This window comes from Branchiostoma belcheri, unplaced genomic scaffold (genome assembly GCF_001625305.1).
Source record: "Branchiostoma belcheri isolate BF01 breed outbred unplaced genomic scaffold, Haploidv18h27 scaffold23, whole genome shotgun sequence".
NCBI classification, from domain to species: Eukaryota; Metazoa; Chordata; class Leptocardii; order Amphioxiformes; family Branchiostomatidae; genus Branchiostoma; species Branchiostoma belcheri.
This window is the reverse complement of record NW_017803824.1, coordinates 2300286-2326110: the sequence shown is the minus strand read 5'-3', so window position 1 is coordinate 2326110 and position 25825 is coordinate 2300286. Positions and strand designations below refer to the sequence as shown.

At 43.4% G+C, this 25825-nt stretch overlaps 1 protein-coding gene across 1 annotated transcript in view; it reads right to left on the bottom strand.

The window, feature by feature from the left end:
* Positions 1–1396: 1396 nt before the first annotated feature.
* LOC109470563 overlaps positions 1397–25825 on the bottom strand; it is a 53844-nt gene continuing 29415 nt past the window's right edge. The window contains exons 4-13 of the mRNA XM_019769526.1: positions 25493–25701; positions 25052–25163; positions 24475–24684; positions 22121–24202; positions 21836–21850; positions 5873–13129; positions 5469–5626; positions 5179–5296; positions 1887–3215; positions 1397–1564 (exon numbers count right to left, since the gene is read on the bottom strand). Of these exons, the coding sequence (XP_019625085.1) occupies positions 1912–3215; positions 5179–5296; positions 5469–5626; positions 5873–13129; positions 21836–21850; positions 22121–24202; positions 24475–24684; positions 25052–25163; positions 25493–25701 (11465 nt within the window). The 3' untranslated portion in view covers positions 1397–1564; positions 1887–1911. The remainder of the gene's footprint in view (positions 1565–1886; positions 3216–5178; positions 5297–5468; positions 5627–5872; positions 13130–21835; positions 21851–22120; positions 24203–24474; positions 24685–25051; positions 25164–25492; positions 25702–25825) is intronic.

Genomic DNA, 25825 nt, shown 5'->3' with positions numbered 1-25825 from the left:
GAAGGCAGTGTCATCTTTAACAGCAATATTCATGGGTTAAAGGCAAATGAAAGAGGGCATGGGCATATCACATTATCAGTATGGGGGTGATGCCATATGTTAGTGATTGCCACATGTTCTGTATCTGTATCTGTATCTGTATAGCCGGTATGACCGCCTTTCGGCGTAACACACCAGCTGTTGATGTTAATAACATGTAACTGTTCGTCATATTTCCAAAATATGTACGCTTTTAGCTTTATGTTGTGTTACATTGCAGCATTCTGAAAACACTTCAGACATGGCCAGTTTTACCCTATCCATTGTCTAGCCCAGCCATCAATCATTTTCCATAAAGCTATATTACTTAACGTTTAGTTCACCTGCTTTACATATGTGATACATGTCAAGTCAAGTATATCCATTCTACAAAAATACATTACAGTGTACATACTACACTGAGAATACTGAATGGTTTATCAATGACTATGAGAAGTTATTCTTGGATGTCAAGTTTTGCAAGAGGTCCTGCCTTTTTCTATTGAGGTTGCTTTTAGACAATTACCAGAGAAGGTAGCTCTGAGAGGGTAAGTCTGATTCATTTTCTACCTTCATCTTCTAGTATCCCATATTATGTAAGTTGTCTCTTAATTTTAGCTGAATATACAAATATGTCCTTGCTATAGCATATACATTGTACTTTATACACTTTGTTATCATTTCTTTGCCATACTACAAGGGGAATATTTCCCAGCATACTAGTAATTGATTGTAACAATTAGTTTTCCTGCTCCATATTGCAGCACCTTCTGTATTACTCTCCTGTACAGATTCTCCTTGACAGGAATTTATATCTCCAGGTAGTTATAGCCTGACTAATCGCGCTCCTGGCGGCCGCCCGCCCCAAAGTTGCCGCCCCCCTTTGAGGTGGGGGTCATTAACTGATGGCCGAGAGCTTGTGTAACACAGGCTACAGGTAGTTAGTGCCATGGTCATGGACTAACCTTAAGGCACTTCCAAAGTAAGTATAATTTCTCATGTACACAGCCCTGCCTACAACAAAAACATTTCAGTTTTTTAACAGGCAGTTAAGAGGTAAGACTTTGAAATTTACAACATACAACTTCTCAGCACTTTGAAGACTCCATACATTTCCATATAAACTGATAATGAAAAATGAAACTGATAATGAGATAATGAAACCATAAACTTATCAGTTTTTATGTAACTACAATTGTGTACAATGTACATATCAAACAGTCAAAGGTGGAAAACAAACTTGCTATTTCGTCGTAGACAATTATTCTATGCAAAAACAGTACTGGTGTGCCGAAATGTAACAGAGAGCACTGAGTATAACTGTACAGACAAAAGAAAACTGTCTTTTGGCACAAACCTTGAGCCATAGCATTACCTGGCAACCTTTTGTCAAAAGTAAGTGCATGTATGCTGAAAAGGAGGGTGCACATCGTTGTTGTATCAAGCATTTTTTACTGTCCACATTGTAGGATGTATGCCATCAAGATGATGCCAATGTTTTGGAACTTCTCCTGGTCCCAAAATTCTGAGCAACAGCAGCCAACCCCTGGAGCAGATACACAAAGGAAATAATGTAAATAATTCTGTATCTGTATCAGTATCACTATAGCCGGTATAACCGCCCTTCGGCGTAACACACCAGCTTCGCAGGCACGCGGCGCAGTGGCAGCTAGCTACATCACACTGAACGACTTGTTACACTCAATCTTTGCATATTTAATTGCAGGTGATGATGCCCCTACTGTGCTTGGAGGCACAATAAGATAAAAAATTCACATTCACTGTACATGGATATCAAAAGTGACTTAAGGTATAATAGCAGAAAGAGAATCAAGAGCTTCATTGGACTTTCTGATCTCAACACTCACCTTATCAATAAATCCATGCTTTTCCTTAAGCAGTGGTGGCTTCCTGTTGTTCTGATGGGTCCTCTGTGGCAGCAGACTGAATATCCATGGACTGTTCAGACTCACCACCAAGTACTGAGCTGTCCTTTTCTCCTACTTCAGCAGTTTGGGATGTGTCTGCTTCAGTAGCTTTTGATGCACCACTGTTGGATGAATCCTCATGCTCTACTGTTTCACCTGTACCCACATCTTTGTCTGTTTTCTCTAGTGCTGTTGTTGGTGAGACTTTACCACTAGTGTTCAGTTCAGTATTGGGATTTTTATATGCTGGTACGACTCCAGCTTTTGCTCCCTTCAACTGTTCTGTTGGACTCACACTGTGTGAGGCAAGACTTTGAAATATGTTTGAAATTGTTCTTGTTCGAGGCACCCCAGCCCCTTTCAGCTTCATTTTTGCCGTAAGAAAACCTGATTGTTCATCTTGCTCCATGTGTAATGTCATCCATGGGGAAACATCTTTTACTGGGGCCACAACACCCTGAGGAGGTGGGGCAAGTTTGACTGGGGCTGGGGCAATTTTGACCGGGCCTGGGGCGAGTTTAACAGGAGCTGGGGCCAGTTTGGATGTACCTGGATGAGCTACTTGGACTTTGCTGCTGAGTACTGTGCCCACTGGAAGGGTGACTACCCTTGAACATTTTATCACTTGGATCGTTGGGACAGGCTTTGTCTCCGATGAGGAGCCAGATGTAGTTGGGGTAGTAGATTTTGCTGAAGACACCATCCCTACAGGTGTAGCTATGCTAGTTTTGTTGTCAACAATACTGAACCTCATAAATTGCCCTTTGGTGCTAGTAACTGGAACAAGTTTTAAGGATGAGTTAGAAGTTGTGGAAACTTTTGTTTCACTGCCTGTTATTGCTGTTGTGGTCGCCATTGCTGCTTCCTTATGAGGGGCCACCTCTGAACTACCACTTGGTACAGGGGATGGAGATGAAGCAATGGACACCACTTTGATTAGTTTAGACACATCATTTTTTCCAATGGCACTCAGCGTTACCGGCACCAGCTCTGGAGGGGCCTTTGTACTTGTCAGGTGAACTTGCCCTGTGGTTGTGACGGGAGTTGCCACGTCCTGAGTGGCTACTGCAGGACTCGAGGCACCCTGGATGGGTACTGCGATGACACCTCCTGCAGGTAGGAAGTCACAGTTCTCCAGGAAGATAGGCTGTCCCCGTGGTGGAGCGTGGCCGGCCAACTGGACAATGGGCACGTTGGTGACAGTGGCAGCCTGGGAACCGCCTCCTGGGGTGATCTGTATCCCATCAGCACTCATCTTCACACAGCCACCTGGGGGAAACAGGATGGATCAACTGTATGAGGAGCATACTCATATTATTTTCTAGCCTTGTGGGAAAGAAATGAAAATTTTAGCAGCTTTCTAGCTTGCCAAGTTTTTACACCAAACAAAAGGAATAGCACAATATCTAAAAGCTTTGTGACAAATCCTGTACATGTAGGGAAGGTGTACATGTACATTTTGGTATACCACATCAAATTTTCCACAAAAGTATTACAAGTGTCCTAGTCTGCAAGGCTGATGATGGCAAAATTCTATCCCAATTAACTATAACTTTGGCCAACATACATGTATCAAGTTCAGTTAAACAATACACAAGCTATTCAACTGCTTTTTAGTGTCATTTCTTCATACCTTTAGTACTCGTAGGATCTGTTGTGACCTGGTACGGAGACCATTGTGAATCTTGAGGCTGTGTTGGAGTCTGTGGTCGGGTGGTTCGGAGGATGTTAGGCTTCTTGGCACCTGCTGCTGCAAGGTTTGTCAGGCTCTTCACGGTCCCACCCTGGATCTTGAAGGTCTGCATTCCTGAAGAATAGGATAAGACTTGCATGTTCATTGTTTACTGTTAATGCTTAAAATCAAACTTACCAAAGTGGGTGGGTGTTTGTCAATGTATGTTATTTTGAAAAACACTGACAAAACTTCACATTATCTGTACAACTTGAATACAAAAAGGGATGAACAACAACAAAGAAGACAAAGTAAGGCAATACTAATGCAAGGGCAACAAATAAATTTGACATGTCTACCTGAGGCTCCTTGAGCTTCACCAACCACAGGTCCTGACTGGCTTGCTTGCTGAGCTGAAGTCTTGCTGGAGTCTGCTGCAGGTGCCTTGTCTTCCTTACTGTTTGTAGTCTTCAACTGAGAATCAGGAAGATCCTGTGACTTTGCATTGTCTGTACCAGAGCGAGCTCCATCATCGTTCCTGCAGAAAATGATTGGATGTCATTTAGTCACTAACAACAGTCAACAGTTGTAATCAGGCTATGGTTCCACTCTTTGTCAGACACTGTTTTGCTTTTGGAAAGCACCACTGTCATATTTTGTACTTTAGAGAACATTTACACAAAAAAACACCAAAGAAAAATGACTGACCTGCTTGGTTGAGTCTGTTCCAGATTACTCAGTTGTTGGGGAGTAATGGTCTTCCTGTTGGCATTGGTCTTCCTAAAGGTGCTCTTTCTGGCCTTCTTTCTTAGTCTGCCACCTTGTGCATCAGTTCGTGTGGTAGCATCTTCTTCAACTAGCTTCCGCTTATTTGCTTCCAGTGTTTCTTTTTCCAAGGGTTTTGCTTTCGGGACCTCTACCTCCATTTCTGAGGGTGTCACATCTTTCACAGATGTAACCTCTGTATCTAGCTTTGGCTCTGGCAGCTCTTCCCCTTTCTTCAGTCTTTCCAGCCCTTTGAGAAACTCCTGCTGCAGCACAGATGCTTCTTCTTGTGCAGCATCACGAAGTGGACGCGACACATGTGGCTGAATCCTGGTAAGTTTCGGAGGACCTTCTTTTCTTTTGGAACTGGAGGCAAACTGACTGACGTGACGTCTGGTTACTTTTGAGGGTCTTTCTGTTCTTTCAGCAGAGGATGGTCTGCTGTAAGTTTCCTCACCTGAGTCTGATTTTGTGTCATCTACTTCTAAATTCATTAATCTGTCATCAAAGAAGCCAGGTTCCTCTGAAGCGAGCATGAACCTTTCACGCAGCTCAGCTCCACTATATGCTGCAAAAAACATACAAAAAGCAGGATGATAAATGGGTATCAGCAATACTGTTACAGGTTATTTTATCCAATAAATTAATTTCTCATTGTACTTCATAAAATAAAAGAAAGGTACAGGTACCCAGGTCATTCTTTTGCCAGTCCATGCATGTGAATACAATACAGAATATTGTTCCTGGGTGTTTAATGTCATCCTTTCTACTCTAAAAGGAAACAAGTCTACTCACCTGACTGTGGGCTGTTTGCTATTCTCTTGATGAGCTTATTCCGCTGAGCAAACAGATTTTGTTTGGCTTCCATCAACTGGCTTTCTTCCCTCTTCAACTGGTCAATTATTTCTTTGCTCTGAAGAACATTAAAAACACAGAACACAGCTTTGACCAAAGAACAACACAGCTTTGACCAAACACTTTTAGGCAAATACTCCCTCCAGTATTCTGTTAATGTAATATACAAAACAATGCAAGGCAGTGCCACATTGTTAGCAAAAAAAACTTAGTCATTCAAGAAAACACACCTTTGTGAGGACATGGATATTTGGCACTCTGTCGTCTTCCCTTGGGATCCCCAGCAGGGCTTTCAAGTTACCGAACAGATCCCTGATCTCTTTTCTCCTTCTCCTCTCGTTGGAGATATGTAGCAGTCGGCTGACTCCAAGCCTTCTGTCCAACAGAGCTGTTCAACACAGACACATATCAAACCATGTGTAGCACTGTCAGTTTTACTTGACAAACAATCCACTGAAAGATGAATTTCTAAATGACATTTCTCATCTGCATCCAAACAACTCAGAACAATGATGAACCAAGACAACTGCTTACAATATTTTAACATTCAAAAACAGCTAATACAAAACTATGAGACTAAGAGCCAATAGTAATACAAAATCATAAAGACATTCCAAATGCATAAAGGACTTACTCTTTTTTGCTTCTGCTGCTTCTGCCATCAGTTCCTCTCTTCCTTTCTCAATGAACTCCACATCATCTGGTTCAAATTCTTCCATGACCGACTTTCTCCTTTTCTTCACCTTCAGACTGTGCACAGAACACTGCGGATTGATCACCTCCCCACTCGCGGCTATGCTCAACCGAAGTTTGACCGATGCAGGGGTGTCGTCATCATCATCATCATTGGCGACAATGTCAACAAGATCAGCATCTGTTTTCTGTTTTTGTACCACAGAAGGAGCTTGGAGCCCATCAACATCCACCACGTCCACATTGTCTTCTTCTGAGCTGACAAGGGAAACTACTTCCTGCCCAATGTTATCATTTGTCTTCTGAGTCTGATCCTTTGACATAGCTTCTTTACCTTCTTTGTTTTTCTCTTGTTGCCTGGTCTCATGGTGTTGGTCTGTGCTCGTGTGGGTAGCTTGGTTTTCCAGCCATTGATTTTGCTCATCAGTGGCAACCGTTGGCACAAAAATCCCCGATGTGGCAATCTTCTTAGGGGATTCAGTTTTCTCAACCGTTTCATGCTTTTCAGCAGCCTGAGTGACACCCAAAGGTTCCTCACTCTCCTTGCTACCTTCCTTTGGATCCATTTCTTTTATTCCATCATCTGAAGGATCTGCTGCCTTGTCATCATCAGCATTTTCCTTGTCATCATCAGCAGTATCATCAGCTGCCTGCTGCTCTGACACTTCCTTGGATTCCTCTCCTGATGGTGACTCTACAGGATCCTTGCACTGTTCTTCAGTGGACTCATCTGCAGTTTGAGTGGACTCCTCTTCATCACTGGACGAACTGTCACTGGATGAGGTGCTATCTTCACTTTCTTCAGATGACTCTGCCTCATCATCTTCCAGAAGAGGATTTTCAGGAACAAAAGTACCAGTTGAGGTCACTCTTTTGGCAGGATCAACATTGCTTGCCTTTTCTGCTGATGCTATAGAGGCAGCAACTCTGGTGATTAGACTGTCCAGTGGGTTTTCAGGAATAAATGTACCTGATGTTGAAACCTTAGATGGCTGGTTCTCTTGTTGTTGAGAACTATCCACTTGTTCAGTTATGGATGTACTTGGGGAATGGTCCAAGTCATTGTCCACTGCACTGTCTGCATCTTTGTTACCACCTGCCTGGCTGGCAGATTCCTGTTCTTCCTTACCAGAATCTACAGACACATTTTCTGTCACCTCTTTCTCCTGGATACGGGATGACTTATCTTGTGCTGTACTATCACAACTGTTCTCTTTGCTTGTTTCTGAGACAATTGCTTCACCTGCCTCAGTCCCTCTAGCAACATCAGCAGCATTTGCAGCTGGATCAGACACAACATTTTCTGACGGCTCCAAAGATTTCATTTCTACCTGACTTGAGGATTGCTTTTGTGAAGTTGCATCACCGTCAGATTTCTCTGATAAGACATGTCCTTCTTCAGCATCATTTTCAGGAGCATCAACAGAACCATCAGGTTTGGACACTGATGATTTTGAAGAAAGATTATCCTTATCATGTTCAGTAACTACTTCTTTTGTGGCTGCCAAAGTAGCTTCCTCTTCAATTGGTTGCTTTTGTTCCGAGTCCATGTCCTCATCTTTGCCAGTGCATCTGTTGTCCTTCCCAATTACTTCTGTGGAGGGTGATGGAGGGTTTTCCTTTGGTTGTTCCTCAACATCAACCAATGAAGAAGCCAGATTATCTTTATCCTTAGCACTTGCATCATCACTGGGAATATGAGGTTCAGTATTAGGTGATACAGCTTGGCTTGTTCCAGTCACTTGTTTAGTGGACAGCACTGCTTCAACTGCTGTCTTTACCGCTGTTTCTTCACCGTGGTTTGCAACTGTAGTTGTTGTTACTGCCTTTGTTGATGTTGGAGTATCATCTGGGAGATCATTACCTGATGACTGTACTCTATCCTGCCTTTCACATTCATTTGCTCCTTCTCTGGCTTTACTTTCCTCCATTCCTCTTTCCATCTCTTCATGTGTTGAAGATTTAGGCTCATCTTTTTCTCCTGATGATTTCTCTTGTATCAGAGGATCATCTGAAGACCTGGCTGGTATTTCGTTATCATATGATGGTGATCCTTGTTCTTTTGAGGATGCAAGGGTATCACCAATTGTAGTTTCAGAAGACACTGTTGTATTGGAGATACTAGCCAAACTTTCAGCACAAGATACAGCCACCCCATCTTCAACTGGTCCTGAATGTTCTTCGAATTCATGGTTTCTGTGTGTGGAAGTTCTAGATTCTTCAGGTACCGAGGGTGGACTGTTATTGTCTGACGTCAGACTTGTCAACAAACCATCACCAACAGCAGACAAATTCCCATGTGAAGGTACATCAGAGGCGATTCCGTGTGAGGTGCTTGTCTTTTCCTCTGTATTCACTGCTGTCGACCCATTGAGTTTTTGTTTTGCCTGTTCAGCAGTCAATTTCACTTGTATGCTTGGAGCTGTGGGTGCTTTCTTTTGTACAACATTGGTCTTCTGGCCTTCCCCAGAACTCTTAGCCATACTTGGGACAGCTTGGATTTCAACATGTGGATTGGAAGTTGGTTTCACTTGAGCCTTGGATGTTGGAAGTGGGACTATAACTGCAGGCTTACCAGCTGCAGTCTTCAAAGGGAGTTGCTTCCAGATCTTCACTCTTGCACTCTGTATTCTTGGAGGCAACGTCTGCAGCAGGTTTGCTGGGAGGTTGTAGATCCTTCTCTCCTGACTTGGCCCCATTACCTCGATAAAGAAGTCAGCAACTTGGAAAATACGAGGCAAACTGAGACTCTGGCTTTGTTGAGCTATCATCTTAAGAATCAAATTCCTGGCGCTGTCCCAGTTGCAAGTGGAAATAATTTCAACAAGTTTTGGAGAATGTACAATCTGCTGTGACTGTTTTCCGGGACCAGAGGAAGGGTTTGTTGTTTTCTGTTCAATGAGAATAAGTTGACTCTGTGGATACTGTAGCTGTTGGAGTGCTGCCTGTGGAACAGTGACCACAGGGATCTTGCTGAGATGTCCTGGTTTTGTCTTTGTGCTTGATGCAACAGTAACAGCAGTTGCTGTAGCTGTTGGAGTGCTGCCTTGTGATGATGTATGTGGAGAGGCAGACTGTTGACCAACAGACGGATTTCCTTGTGGTACTGCTGGCTTGGGTTGTGTCACCGTTGGTGTTGAATCTGCTCCTCTTTCTACTTTTTCTAACGTAGAAGAAACAGGGACATAAACTTTGGGTGCATTTGGATTAGCACCTGGAACCAACTTCAGTACAGCAGCCTTTGAAGGACTATTCTGTTCTGGTGGCTTTGAAGAATTACCAGCTGTTGCCAGAGCCCCAATGATGCCAGGCCCAATCTGCATGGTCCTGCCCATCCACAGTTTCCCATGTCCTGAAACGTCAGGCTGATCTTGGGCAGCTGCAGCTTGTGGCTGGGTTTTGGGCTTGAAAACTTTAACACTTAAACTCTGAGGGGGGGATGACTTTGATACATTTTCAGTATTGGCCTTTGGTGACTTGGTTCCTTGCAATACCTTCTTTCCAACTTGTGGTGATTTGGATCTAAAAGTTTCTGGTGACTTCTTTGCTCCTGGTGACTTCTTTGCTTCTGGTGATGCGGCTTTATTGTGGTGGTGGTGATGTTTAATGCCACAGGAACAGGGTCTGGTCTTGGCTGTTCTTCTATGCACTCTTGCCCTTGCACATGTCATTGTAATATCATCGTCACGATCATCATCTTCAATCCACCTATGTGAAGCGAACCTTGTGTTGACATCAGATTCTACCACAGGTTCTGGTCTAACTGTTCTTTCAAAATGAACGTCAGATTTTGAAGTGGTTTGTTGACTATTAAATGGCTTGAGCAAGGGCATTGCTTTGATTTGTTTGAATCTTTGAACTGGCTGAGGAGGTTCAAGTTCTGGTGGAGACAGCAAGGCTTTCTTCAAGAACTTGCCAGTTTTCTTGTCTCTTGGCTGAAAAGCCCTGCCTGTCTTTTTCTCGTGAACAATACTCTGGGTCCTTTCAACAGACTCTGGGCTCTTCTTCTTCTTCCTTGGCGGTGCATCGTCACTTTCAACATCCTGGCTCTTCTTCTTTTTTGGCGGGGATGTGGATAACTCGGGGTAGTATTCATAATTCATAGCGTTGAAGAATGATAGTGACTTTGCAGTCACTCTTCGCCTTGGTCTCCTTCGTGGGTTCTTTTCATCGCAGGTAGCATCATCGTGGTCATCTTTCAAGATAGACACCCTTCTGGACTCAGGGCTTGATTTCCCGCATCTGCAGCCATCCAACATGCAGCTTGGCTCATTGCAGTGTTCCCTGTCATTGCAGTACCTCCATCCAGAGCTCAAACTGTCACAAATGCATCCCAATTGACAGTAGACCTTACCGCAGGGTGCTTCTTCTACTTCTGCTACTACTACTGCTGCTGCTTCATCTCTTTCAAAGTAAGCCTTGTCTTCTTCTTGCGGATTTTCCAGCTTCTGGACCATTGCATGGTGGGATTCTTTTTCCTCCATGTTCATGTCCTGAGGACTGGTACACACAGCCATCACTGCTTTCAGGGCCATGGTGGCTGTCACAACATTTGACGTGAATTGCCTCAGAGGCGGCATTGGGTGGTCGGGTGTTTTGGGGGGCCTCCACCTAGCATATGGCTTAAAGCTTTGGTCCTGGTTTTCAAGTGCCTTCTTTCTCTTTTTCCTTTGCTTCTTCCCAGACTGCATCCAACTCTCCACCATTTCCTTGCTGACCACTTTGATGGAGCTACCTTCAGGAATGCTTGAAAGCCCAGTGGGGACCTTCTTCTTCTTGGTCACTTTGCCTTTGGCAGCCTGCTGGTTTGCTTTTTTGGGTTTATGTGTCATGGACTGGAACTTTGTCGTGGCCACTGAGGGCATGGTATATGTAGAAGAGACTGAGGAAGTTTGATCCAAGTTACTGCTGCTTGTTGGTTGAGACACCTTTGTTGGAGACAGGATGGCAAGCTTTGACTTCCAGCCTTTAATCTTTGTGATGTCTGTCGTCTTTCCTGTTCTGGACACAAACTGTGGGCTGACTGGTGAAGGTTCTGGATATCTCACACAAGGAGGTGACCCTATCATTGATCTGTCTTTTGGTGCCATGAGGATAGAGGCCAAGATGGAGCCTTGCGGTGAAGCCCTTGCTTTACTGCCATCACAATGTTCAGGAGACCTTGGGCTACTGTCCCTGGGAGGACTTTGTAGTACTTCCATGTCAACTCCCAGCTCCTTAAGGTTTAAGGTAGGGCTGTGGCTTAACCCGATGTGTTTGCGGCTTAGTTCTGGGTGAAGTATCTCCCGAGACTTGCTTCTCTTTACCTCAGCTCTTAGCAGTTTTTCATACATTGCAATTTTGTCGTACAGCTCAGCTGCTTCAGTAGAATCAGGGCTATCTTTGGCCATTCTTTGTATTCTTCCCGACTTGTTTTGCCCAAGTTCAATCAATACTTTGTCCAGCTCATTCCCAAATTTCTCACGTGTTTCTCTCTCAACAGAGGAGTGAGCACTAATTGCCTGTTTGGAGCTGAATGACACAAACATCACTCCATTGATGTCATCTACATCAGGAACAAGCTCCTCTGAATCAGAAGATGCACCCTGCTCTGCCAGCATTTGTGCAACTTGTTTTCTCTTAGGAGAATCAAACTCATCAGAGTCACACATTTGTTCTTCACATAGTAAGTCCCCATCAGTTCCTTGCCCTCTGGATTTGTTTTGATCCGAAGGTACTGGCTTCTTCTCAGTCTTTGCTGCATCTTGAGCAGCCAATGCTGGTTTGTCCCTTAACTCATTTGTATCCTGTAAGCTTGCACTAACTTTTGGCTCAAATGTGAGACTCCTGGAAACAAAGTTGCTAGGAATGGTTGTTGATACAACTGTTGCTTTAGCTCTTCCATACATGGATAAAGTTTGACCTGCCTGCTGTTGGCTAACAGTCGTTGGACACTTGAGTTTGAACACAGAGATCTTGAACCTTGTTGTGGGTGAGATGGTAGGGGAACTTTCTGTTGAAGATTTCACGTCCTTGGTTGGATTTGAGATGTCCCCTCCTAATGGAGAGACTTTATGGTCTTCACTTGGTTGAACCACTGTTCCCTTCCTCTCCAACTCTTCAAGCATACTGAAGATGTTATCATGCTTCTCTTCAGCCACTGGTGATCCACTGCCAGTCTTCTTGCCAGGCTCCAATGTACCTTCCGAACTGTGTTTAGAAGTTCCAGGTGGTGACAGTTCCTCACATTGGCTCAACGATGAGGAGCTCCTTGCAGAAGATGCATCAGTGGTTGAGCTAACTTGCTTTGGTGGTGTTGGTGGTCGGCCGGTGACAGCAGTCGTTCTCCGTGTGTGGAACCTTGATTGCAAAGCTGGCTGTTTGCTACCATCTTTTGTGGCCGTGACTTTCACCTTGTTCCTCTCCATGTCCGACTTAAACGCTACCATTTTCTCAGTTGGAATCCGTGTAGAGCGTAGCGATCTGCCCTCGGGCATCATGTCCCATAATATGCTACGTCTTTCAGCTTTTCCTGAAGAATCTGAAACATTTGATGCCTGATTTTCTTCTGAAGTGTTTTTCCTCATCTTTTTTCTATCTGGAGAAGGAGGAGTAACATTTGCTGTTTTCGAACCTGGAAAAAGAATCCTTGTACTACTCAAGCGTTTAGGCGAATTGTTGACTGACCTAACTTGTACTGGAGAAACTTTCTTTGCCGATTGAGGTGTTTCCGCAGGAATATTTGTTGCTCCTGAAGTGGCAGCGCTCAATGAACATCCATGGGGAGGAGTACTGCTCTTTCTGATGCTTTTTCTAGCTGTTCTCTTGCTTTGAGGCTTAACCACTGGAGAGCTTGATGTGGTATATCTGCTTCCTTGGCTTTCTGCATAATTGGATGTACTTGGCGTGGCTCGAATCTTCCTTTCAATCTCTACAATCCTGTTGCCCTGTACCTTACACACTTTTATAATTGTATCGGTCGAGCTTGTCCCTTGATTCTGTGCCTGCCCTGCACTTTGCAACAGCGTACCTGCAGGCACTTTTGCTTTGGGGTTAGTAGAAGTTCCTGGTTCATCTGCCTTACCATACCTCTGTTGTTGTGATCTAAGGTTTCTACTTGGACTTTCTGGAACTGGTGCATTGCTATCAGTCTTCTTACTTTTCCCTTGTGTCCACCAGTGTATTGTTTCTGGATCCAACCTTGTCAGCTTTAAGATTGCTACAGACTTGAATATTGGCCTATTAACTTTTCTATGAGAAGGCTTGCTTGATAATTGTTTTCCTCTCTTCCTTGATGGTGGCATCTTGTCGTGTGTCACTTCTGGACTCTTTGAAATTTAGCATAAATATCTGTTTGCCTGCATTAATATCTATCATATGCAACTTTCATGCTAGGCACTTTCTCTTTCTGTTGTTGTCTTTCTTGGCCTTTTGGGTGAAGGCTATTTTGAAGAACAGTATTTCTGACTTCCCTCAAGAATATTGTATTTTTTCTTTTTATCCACTTGTCCTGTACTTATTCGAAGATCAGACTACAGATTCATCTTAGCTGAAAATAAAGGAATGGTAAAAGGACTGTCAACAAATAGTACCTTATCATCCATTTAAACAAGGACATCAAGAGTATATCTGTAATGTAATGTTCCTTATATTTATAAAATTTCCTGGATGATTTGTACCTTTGCTATAGACAATGCAGACCTGTAACGTTACATGTTTGTGACATGTGATGACACAGTGATATTGCTATGATAGTGGTGGTAGAGATAGCACACATGAAGAATTGCATGTACACGCAATTATTCAGTTCTAATTTAGCAATGTGCATGCAATTCTTTCAAGGTAAGTAGGCATATAAATATTTATATGTAGCTACCTACTATAACAAATAGTCCACAATGATAACATGGCAGGCATAGCAAATCTGTATAAACCGGCAAAAGTTTTCAAACATATCTGTCACTCAGTATATAAGCAATATCCAAAATTATCTTTCTGTAAGCAATATCCAAAATTATCCATTTTCCTACAGCAAAAGTTACTCAAAAGTCAAAATCACTCCTCAATAGCCAACTCCAAGTACACTACATACAATACTGTAAGTACAGCAGAAATATCCTACATATTCTGTTCACAAACAAATCAACAAGCCAACATGCAATGTACTACAATATCAGAAAACATTGATTTCTTGTGGTTATTTGTTGAGCTGGATGTAACTGTGCATCTACAGTTAACCACGTGTGTATTGAACATGATACCACAAACTATTTGAAGTATTCAAACATACTAGTACATGAATGAACAAACAACACCCATAGTTATTGACTGTTGATCAAGCAATATGTATAGTACTCATACCAAAAAAATTAGTAACACCCTGTATAACCAATCTCTATCTTTTAAACATATTACAAAGTTACAAACTAAACTTACCTTGAATGTAATGCCAATCTTCGGAGATGAAGAACTGTAGTTCTAGGAAGGCCTGGAAAAAAATTAATGCATAAATGTTACATGTATATCATATGTTTAAAAGGAAGACCAACATATTGCCTATGTACATTTACATTACACCTAAATAACTAACATATACTTATAGTTTCTTCATTCATGTAATGCCATCTAACAAGAGTTATCGACTTATAATTTATAAATCACATATAATGTACCAACACAAGCTCTTGACTCGCACCTTACTCCATAGATCATAAAAGCCCCCTGAAAAGATTCTTATTATTCATGTGGCCATCATAATTTACATACAGCAACAATATTGTTTCTTATGTATCACTAATTCGCTATAATTTTTTGGTATTGTTGTATTGCGAATGATAATAAAGTTTGAATAAAAAAATACAGCAACAGAGTAATGATATTAACATCATGTAAAGAAATAAAAACAAACTTTAGGTTCACGGTAGCAAAAGTTCGCGATTTGAGAAAAATAGAGGTGATCACGGAACTATATGTTCACAGTGGCAGCAGGTGCAGAAAAAAGAATGCAAATTATTTGTTAGCGGTACTTCATGTAAGTAGTGACCCTAAAAATCGTGAACATGAAAATACATGTACATATGAACCGCAAAGAAAAAAAACACAGGAATTACAGTAGCTTGTCCGCACACTAGTGCAGGTGACACTCAAGATTTTACCTGCACCAGACAAATTAAAACCGACATCACTCTGCTCGGCAGGTATGGATCCAAATGGAAACTGTTAGGGAATCATTTCAATAATATCTTTCAGCAACACATTTCTGTACGAAACAAAAATATTCGTATTCTGTACGAAACAAAATTATTCCTATTCTGTACAAAACAAAAATATTCACCTACAGGTACACTCATGTACTCAGTATTCTGTGAAAACTCTGTACAGGTAACAGGTGGTGCATGCACTGACCTACATATGCAGAATGGTATAATGATACCCACATAGTATTGATGAAATGTAATATTCAAGTCCTTTGCCATTATTAATGTTTATCATGTTATAACATTAACCTCAGAAAGTCCAATACTGCATGTAGGTCACCACTTCCCACTGTTGACTTAACTTATTTCTAAAGGGACCATAAACTTTTTAGCACCCCCATGGAATACATGTACCCGGTATTTACAAAAATGCGAAAATAGGCAAATAATAAACATCTGCGACAAAGCACTTGAATGTTACAGGCCAATGTTTTATGCATACTAGTATTAAATTTGTCATGCTTTGAACTTCCCAACTGCAAACATTCACGCCTGACTTGATACGCTGACACACACAAAAACAACACGCCGGAACATATTTTAAAAGCTACAGGTATGCAAGCAGGAAGTATTTGTCACTTATGCTGCCAACTGAACTTTCCCTGCACAGTGCACTAACAGTGCCTGCTCTTGGCTCACAATGTAAAGACAGGTGAGAGAGGGGGCCAGGACCGCCAGGTAAGGTTACAGGTGGTCAGAATACTTAGTATCCAGGACTTGTAATAAATAATATTCTGAATACAGTCATAGCTTGTTGTTCTCAAAGCCAGAGTGCACAACATCCATATTCACGCTAGCGCTAGAAAGCATATTTGGGAGCAGACTGGAAGCAGAAGTAATCATGTCTGAGTATGCGTATGTGCCCTGTTTCGGCAAATGTTTGTTAATAGCTAGACCATGGGGCTTTGCGGCAAGGCACAGGGCTCCACCCCACGAAACCCTCTAACTCCGGACGCCAAACAAAATAACGTTGACCTGCGTTAAATATACAATTAGTTTGCTACCCACGCCGTGTGTTGCTAAAGAAAGAACTGATCTACACGATACATGGTGTCGAAATCTTCAAAACTGCGGTACTGCGTCTTATTTTGCATGTGAATGAGACGTTACCCTACCCAGACACGTGCCCAGTCTAATACAAGGGCTATGCAATATAGAGGGCGTTCATATTCGCGGGTTCCGCTCGCTGCGTACCCCCACAAAATGTCATAAAACTGCCACGAACAGGACTTTAATCCATCAACGTGTCATCTGTGACGACTTACATTATCAGGCGTGCCGTTAGCATGGTGAATCATGGCATACAGTGCGATTCCGCTGAAATATTTCCGCTACTTTCCGTCCCATACCCCCTGGTAAACGTGTTTTCAAGATTGCAGACTCCCGGAACTAGGTCCACGACGGCGGTCTTGGTATGAGCGGCCACTACGCCCTTCCTTTTCCTATTCCGTACAATCTAGCCCGATAAAAATCACAAGAAAATGGTAAGTTACCTGCATCGGAGCTTTAATTCGGGATATTCTCGTCGGTTTGTGCAGAATCCGGGCAAGAACTCGGCACTACCCCTCCTGCCTCGCGTTTGTGAACATGGCGGCCATGGCTCGTTCACGAAATGCACCCTGGGTAGGAAATCGCGCCAAGCCGCGTGCTACGAAAATGGCGGACAGACGGTCATTGAATTGTCTGCTTTCTACTCGCCGTCTTGTACGTAATATCTGTGAGGAGTGTGATAAAACTTTGTCTGCAAGTAGAAATACCAAGGATACATTGAACTTTCACAATACAAAGACATAGGTAAGCTGTTTTAGCCGTATTTTTCCATGTTGGCAAGTTTCAATGGATAATGTAGTATCACCAGTATGTAAACTAAGGAGCAACACCGCAACGTACAACCGTATACTTATAAAGTACCAGTGATTCGTGTACTTATGAAAGACTTGGTTGTAATGTTACCTCTGAAAACATCATTCCATGTATGCGGCGTATTGAAATGGTCCTCAAAGTTTCCCGGTGATCAGTAGCATTTGAACCGGGTGCAGTAATTAATGCTAATGTACACCATTTGCTGCAAATTTTACACAATCTATACAATGAAGACATTGACTTGATTTTGAAAGGATGTTAAACAATCCTATCAAAGCACCTAATGATAATCCTATCAAAGCACCTAAGAAAGTGGCGAGTTTCTAGCTGATGCTCTTGGTTTTGCTATTGCTTCAACAGACTGCCATCGATTAAGAAATGGCTCTACTTCGCAATCAACATAGGACGCATCGCGAAGGTCATGTGTTGACAAACATACGGGCAGAGATCACACAAATGACAAAATGTTCCAAATGTTTTCTCATTGTTGAGTGTAAAAGATGTATGATGAAGGAAAATGACGAACTTTTTGCAGCCAGTAAGTTTCGAAGTAAGCAAGGGCATTTTCCTTGATGTGAGTAACAAAGGACATTTCGTTGACTGTATACTACACATGAGTACTATCGTTGTGTCTGTGCGCGTGTGTGCGTGCGTGTGTGTGAGTGCGTGTTCGCGAGCGTATGTGTTTTCACACATGTTTCACATTGAAGACTGACAGTGCCCACGTTAGCACCTTCCATATCTAAGTTCGCTTTGCACGGTTGGTCTTGGTGGTCAACTACAGTAACGTTAAAACAAATAGGCGTGTAGCCAATCTTTGCTTTAGTAATATTTGGCGCATTGAATAGGAAAAGTGAAGAATAGTATCGAGAAGTGGTCACTTCATGTCCATTACTCCTGTCAACGTTTTAGGTGAAGCACTGAAGAAAATAATCACTCAAGCAAGTGGATAGATTTTGAAAACTGTCAGGCGTTTCAAGTAGCATCCACTACTTTTCGTCCAGTTGTGACTGATCTATGAAATCGTGGTTGCTATCTGCAACGCCTGATAGTTTTTTAAATCTATCCAGTTGCTTCCGTAACCGTATCTCATTACATGGGTGTCTAACCTTCAACGTCCGTGATGAACTGATATTTCTCATCTTGTACACGTTACGTGTGCATGTGTCCCTCACAAAAATGATCATAAGTGTCAAGCATTGTGGACTTTTAGGCCACCCCATTATCTTAAGGTACAGTCGTTTGGTATTGCGGTTGACAAGAACTAATGATAGTTGGAGTGGCATCGCAAGTGCATAGTTGCAATCACGAATGACTGTGGAAATTCTAATTTTCAGTCTAAACGGAATAGTCATGATAATTCATAATATTAGTCGGAATAATGATCATTTTTCGAAGAAAATCGCAATATTTGGTCGTTGTCTTCTGTTTCCGTTACTTGGCACTTGAATCTGTCTTAAACTTTGAATCTCTGAATCTTGTTTCATCTTACAGGAAGCTGTTGACGGTACGCCCATTGCCAATGCTGCTGTCCCACGTCAACATCAGAATAAGCAGGAATTCCATGTTTGTCTATAGATCAGCAACGAATAAACGACAAATGCAGTGAGGTACAATTAGGATCAGCAGTTTTAAAGAATACATGGTTGTCTAAAGCTGCCCTGATGTCGACAGTAGTAAGATAACTAACTAGTGGAGTTGTTGTCATCACAATGATCAATATGTTGAGATCTAGACACTAGACTTCGTGAATAAATAGTGGGGATTACGCGATCGACAAACCAGATGCATGGATGTCAGACTGACCAGCCGAAGAAGATATTTCCAGTGAAGCTCAAGGATGGCCAACTCCCCTGACCAGCTACATTCTTTTAGGCCGATTTCTACTATTTATTCAGCCTACAAAGGAGTCTGGTGGAGATTACCAAATGGTAGGCTACACGGTGCACGTGTTTATAGTATATCACCGCAACATGCTGTTATCATTCTAAGCGCGAATGAAACATTTTGATTGATGTTAATCATCAAACTCATTTACATTCACACTGGTATCAACTGCTTATTGGCTTTAATCTAAAATGGAGGAGCAAAAACATGCCCTTACACAAAAGTCACAGGCAACATGGTGGCGCCTCGGATCAACACACGTGGAGGTTTACGACTGCCTGTATAATTTTGACACTTGGAGCCAATCTAGCAGCAAGAGTACATGTAGTACGTCTTGTTATCTCTGTCAGCTTGTCCCGAGCTTCATTCCGTCAGTAAAAGGCAGTGTTAACGTTTTATAACGCCCGTCACTGGTATTCATGTCTCGTCTTTTCTACAGCTCGCTACGGTACAAGGGCGCCAGTTCCTCAGCGGAGTGAAGTAGAACTGCAACCGAGTGCGTTGGAAGAAAAGTAAGAAAATTAATTTACCAACCAATATGGACTACTTAGTGTTTACTCTGCGGAAATATGAACTGAGTAACCTGCACTACATGCTGATTGGATGGACAACAACATATAAATGGGTCAGTGTGCAGCTACCACCACATTTCAGTCAGTCAACATTTATCTTATTGGCCGGTAGAAGTCGCTGTTAAATACCTAACGTAATGCAGTTAATTTTCAATCCGCTGGGTGACGCCCTTGATACGCAGTGAAAATTTCTACAGTTGGGCGGAGAGAAGTGGAGGTAATATCCAAAGGTAACAACTTGTTTTGACTCAATGTCAGCAGGGCAATTTTTCTTCACCCCCCCCCCCCCCTTAATCCCTGTCTTACACCACACCACACCACATATTACACCAGACCACACCACACCATACTTTTCTTTCCTTAGCTCCAGCTTTTTCCACACAAATCCAAGAGGCAATAAATTACAAAAGCTGAGGGTATATTCACTCAAAGCTTACCCTGGGTACCATCCTGGTTAGTTTACGTCCAACCCAATAATCTCTACCCACTAAATGTTGGTGGGTATCATGCAACTATCGGAGCAGATGTAAACTAACCAGGATGGTACACAGGCTACTCTAACCTACTGCCACATAAAGCAAAGTCATTTGACAAGAAGCCAAAATCAGAAAATAACATAACTTTATTTTACGAATGTACACATGGATGTTGTAACTGGACATGACCAGAGCTTCATAAGCACCAGCGATTTGTGGGGGCCAAATAAATATATCGCTCGTTCATAGTTGTATTGCATCAGTAACATCCCACAAAACAATAGCAGTCCATTTCTGTATTCACTGATTGCTATGGACAGCATTTTACGAACTGAAAAATGGTGAACTGGTACATCTTCCCCTAAACTGCACCAACTATATCATCACATCTTGGCTCATCCTTCAAAATATGTTGTCACTGGACTTCATTCACTTTGTAACCATAACAGATTCTTTATTTCCTTAACCTTACTTTGCAAATTTGGATGAGGTCTGGTAAAAAACATCTTTTCAGGAAACATTATCAAGAAGCAACATCAAGGACATCTCCTCCTGTACGTCAGTTTATAAACATCATTAGTGACAGATCTAAGGCAATGCTTGGCAGGTTACCGTCAGTAGAGAGACTAAAGTACAACTAAAAGGTCACAGCAGCATGTAACATTGATTCAGCACTTTTTTCCAAAGCACTGGCAAGTAGACTGTAACAGACAATTCCCCAAATATCTAGTAGAAGAGTTAGACTGTCTATCAACAGCAGAAGGGTTACATTAAAACATGATCACTGGGCAGGCAGGAACCTCTTGATGTAACCCAAAGAGACAAAAAAGTTTATTCTTACACCGTTTTAAGTTAGCTAAGTAGTTGTCTTAGACATAAAATGGAATACCATTACAAATGACGTATGACAAATGACGTTCCATTGACATATTTCACCAGTGACACATTCGTTCACTTACTCTACAACATCATGTTATTAACATCCTTAATATAATCATAACTATACATCTCAAGTTTTGTACAAGTATCACAAGTATATAGCAGCAGCAGTAAGCAAAGACATCCTCTGAAAAGAAGAGTCTTCAAACTTAGTTCATTGTCTTGGTTGGCCTCTTTCCCTCACAACAGAAATGTAGAGTACAACACTTTGGCAACTGTACCATAATCAAGACTAAGTATGTAATAGACTATTGGTATGACGTTGGACAGTTAGCATGTATAATGTTCAATGGCATCTTTATCTTTCTTGTCATTATACCGGTATCATCATACAAGAGCAGCAAAACCACTTAGTAAATCCAGCAGCATTAGCAAGTCACTTGGAAGACAGTCTTGGTGTATCCTCCTTGCAGAATTCTGCATTTTTCTCTGTAGTAAAATATAAGGAAAATAGTAAGAACATATGACAGCACATTAAATATGATCATTATGATTCTATTTGACACACAAGCCCAAACAGTAAGAGAATTGTATCCTTTTCACATCACCAAAGGTAACTTGTACTTTGTAAGTTGACAAAAAAAAAAAACAATTGTTGATCTTGGACTAGAGGCACTATGTCCGTCTGAAATCCTGCCATATATAATTGTGACAGAGAGTCATAACTTTTGTACCTGCATATTCCTATATAATGTGAGTGCAGAATCTGATAAAGTAATAAAATTTGAACAGCCTGGGTAATACTTGTGAGTTCATCATAATAACAAGTCCATGGGCAGCTAAAACATGGGAACTGATGCTTACATGAAGGTGAACTGGATCAGATGGACTCATAGTCAGGTTGTGGGGCATCTAAGGTGCATATAAGCAAAAGTCAGAGGCTGAACTGTACAAAAATCTTATCCTTGCAATGTGAAAACCAAAAAACAACTGACTTCTTTCAACTCTTTGTGTCCAGCTTTCTTTCTATCATCTTCATAACACTTTTTTTCATACGCACACACTGCAGTGCCTTTGATAGTAATCGCCAAGCAGATCCTAGGGTGGCAAAAGACAGTATCAAATTGGCCAGGCAGTATCCATGCGCCAGGGAGGGTCCCTACGCCACCCAAGGTTGGCCAATTTGATACTGTCTTTTGCCACCCTAGGATCTGCTTGGAGATTTTTTGATAGCAGAACCCTTGTTAATTACGATTAGTAGTAATGCTGATCTTACCAGTATAAGTTCCTGGTCCAGAAGATGAGGAGGAGTCACCCGGCTGGTCTGCAGGCATCAGCAGCTCTACATTCACAGTCGACAGCGTGGAGAGTTCTGTAGAGGGGGGTGCGCTGGCAGCCTGTTGTGTCGCCGTCGGCGGCTGCGGGCCAACAAAGTCCGACTGCAGCCCAGCCTCACACACGGCTGCAGACAGGATGTCCACCCCGGGGGAAGACACAGAGGACGGGGCGGTCTGGGGCAGGTACTGGCCGGTAGAATTCGGGGAGGGCCCGGGAACTTGACTATGACTACTTGGAGTGCCACTGCCATCAGGTTGGAAAGCTGGCGTCACCTGAGACTGGCTGTAACTTTGGTTGTGTTGAAAAGGGGAGTTGGGAGTGCTGAGAGTAGGGAGGACAGGTCTTAATTGAGATACGGACCCTTGTTGACTGGTTTGCATGACTGGGGCCATCTGAGGGGCAGGACCTCTCATAAAACTGCTGCCGAGTTGGTGCATCTGGCTCGGGGTCAGGTTTGTGTTGCCCTGGGTTACCGTTGCCTGGGGAACGGAAGATGCCATCAGCTGCAGGGGTCTGACGGCGGTGGGTGACAGAGGGGAGAGCTGCTGCATGGTGTGGCTGGTCACTGTCGTCTGTAGAGGGTTACCCGCAGCCTGGATGTTACTCAGGGTCGGAGAGACCTGTAGGTACACCGGCTGGGAGCTCACCGACACGTTGGGCTGTGACAGGTTGATCGGCAGTCTCTGTAGCGCCACCAGCTGAATGCCGCCGCTGTGTGCAGCGGTCAGGGGCGAGTTCAGCTGAACGGGCTGGCCACCCGACACAGGGACCAGGGAATGGGGTATCGGCTGGCCCTGTTGTAGCTGGACAGAGCTGGTGGTCATCTGTCCAGCAGCAAAACCCTGTCCTGGAGTCTGGCTTGTAGTCGTGACAGCATTCTGCATACTGGTAGTCACTCCATGACTGACAGGAAGCCTCCCTATAGGCTGGAGCAGGAGAGCGCCCTGTGGTCCTGAAACTGGAGTCACCAGGAACTGGCCGGGTTTACCGGCAAGTGTCACTATCTGTCCAGCAGGATTTCCCCCACCTTGCAAAGGGTTGTTTGGCTGCATGTTTTGTTGGCTTTTAGGTTGTAACGTTCCAGCTGATGTGGCCATCATGGAACCAAACCCGGAGCCCTGAGACGCGGTTTGGGAGGCTGACACCACACCTACAGGTGGTCCGTGTGTAATCGCTTTTCCCATCTCTGAACTCATGATTGGGTGTTTTGCACCAGTCTGGTTTCCAGCAGAAGCTGCGATTTGGTTGCTCACAGCTGGTGGTTTATATGGAGTAGCTAATGATCCTTGCTGTGGGGGGACAGTGCCTAGCTGCCGGCTTGGGACAGTCTGAGGAAGGGAGGAGGAAACTGTGCTTTGGGACGTCACATTAGGCTGGCCTTGTTGACACATGGACAGCGAAGTCAAAGGAACACCAGACTCAGGCTGGTTTGGCTGTACAGCTGTATTATTTGGCTGTACCTGTGCTACTGGCTGCATCACACCCACCATGGCGCCAGGTTGGCTGGACAGCTGCGGTCCTTGGGGCACCTGCATACATGGCACTACAGGCTGCACTGGAGTGCTTGCAGCCATGGGTCTGGTGGGAGCTGAGCTACTCGACGTTTGGGCTGACACAGAAGTCTGGCTGCTGCTCACCGCTAAGGACTGCACGCTGATAATTACTGGAGTCACCGTAGGTTTCACAGATGGTACAAGCTGTGGCATGACTGTAGCCACCGGTATGGTGACTGGCTGACCACCTGCCATGATGTTACTGGTGACCAGTTGTGTGCCGGGTGAGGTGGTGACGACTTTGTTGTTCTTTGCGTTTGGTTTTGTCTTCAGGATGAGGGGCTTGCTTCTCTCAGCAGCTTGAGGAGCTGTGTTAGACTGCGGCGGCTTTGCTACATTGAAGGGCTTGACTTTTCCAGACTGGACTTGGAGAGCAGCGTTGGCGGAAACTTTGCGGAGAGTGCGAAGAGCGTCTGTCCTGCCCTTCTGGAGGCTTCCTGTGGGAGTACCGGGTCTGGAACCAGAACCTGCACAACAAATAAGGGCTATCAGGGCTTGAAATACTTTTTTCTCCATACCATATTGAAAATTACCCGCATCATGTAAATTTCACCTGCACAGCTAAGAATTTACCAGTTCAGAAACCATTGCCATTATTATCTAATATATGCAGCAAATAAAATCCACATACATGTTTTTGTCACGTGCAACATAAAATTACACTTATGTGACAGTGAAAGGAGCATGCTGAATGATTGAGGAATACCATTCAAGGATATGAAGAAAACATACAACTTACTGCTTGATGTTGAACTTGGCCGAGAAGGTCTGTCCTGCCTGTCCCCAGACTCAGACCCACTCCCAGGTTTGGATGAGGGCATGAACTCCAGTTTAGGTGCTGGTGGAGGAGGCTTGGGCCTGACCACAGGAGGGGGGAGCTCCTTAGCATCCTGCCAGATGGAGGAGCTGGCAGTCCAGTAGGTCTTCAGGATGTCATCCATCTCTTGGCCTGAAAATAAAATTAGGGAATCAGTCTGAGAGTAGGGAAAAGAGTAGGGAGAGACTGTACCAGCCCCACGACTCCCGTGCGTGTGTAACGGCCATGCCTGTGTCCTGTGTGTGTTCTTCCTAGCCCCGTAGTCAGCTCCTCATGCAGTATCCGAAAAGAACCGGAATACCACCTCGGTTACACTACGTTTTCAATCTGATATAGTTGCCAGTGTCCATGATAAGTGTCAACTAGTTAAGTCATTTTAGTGACACTGCAGAAGAGTGATGGATGTCACTCAGAGTCATAATCTTTGTAATTTACCCAGTAGTAGAGTTTGACATGTCTTTGAATCAGTACCAATGATACTGAGGTCTTCCTCCCTCACCTGTTATTTTGGCCATCTTCTCAGCCAGCTCCTGAAACATTTGTCTCTCCTGGTGTTTCTGTACCAACAGGTCATGCTCCTCCTCCAGCAGGTTCCCAATCTCCTCCACTGTCTACAGGGGCAAGACAAGGGAGGCTTAGAAAACTGTAGGCAAGGTGAGACAATTTCCAAGTATCCTCTATCATCAAATAAAATAGTTAGTTTATCAGAATTTCCTGATAATATACCTACATAGCAGTAAGTGTGGGTGAGACAAAGAATGAGGATTGCACTACCTTACTAGTCTATTATAGTAAGGTTTCTGGTGTATGGTATAATTTCTTCTTGATAGACTCTTGTTAGTTTCAAACATACATGTATTTATGACAACCAAATTTAAAAGAAATTACAAGAGGTTCCAGCATTTTCTACTTCTACAGTAAGACGACATGGAAATCTGACCTCCTTCAAGACCGCATATTTGGACATCTTGTACTCCTCATCGTATCCCAGAACTGACTTCATCTTGTCGAACAGGTCCTTCATTTCCGAGCGCCGCCGTCTCTCGTTGGCTTTGTGGATGAGTCTCATCGGTCCCTCCCTCTGCAAGGCTTCCTCATCTTCATCAGGCTCTGGGGGGAGTGCACCCTCATGGAACTGCACCTCATCCGCTAGAAAACAGGGAAAACTTTCAGTCAATCATCTGTTATCTTAAACAGTTCTAAAGTCTAGGCAAGGACCCCGTAAGGATTGTAGGAAGGGGGAGGGTGTTTGAGTGAAAATGACCCCCCCCCC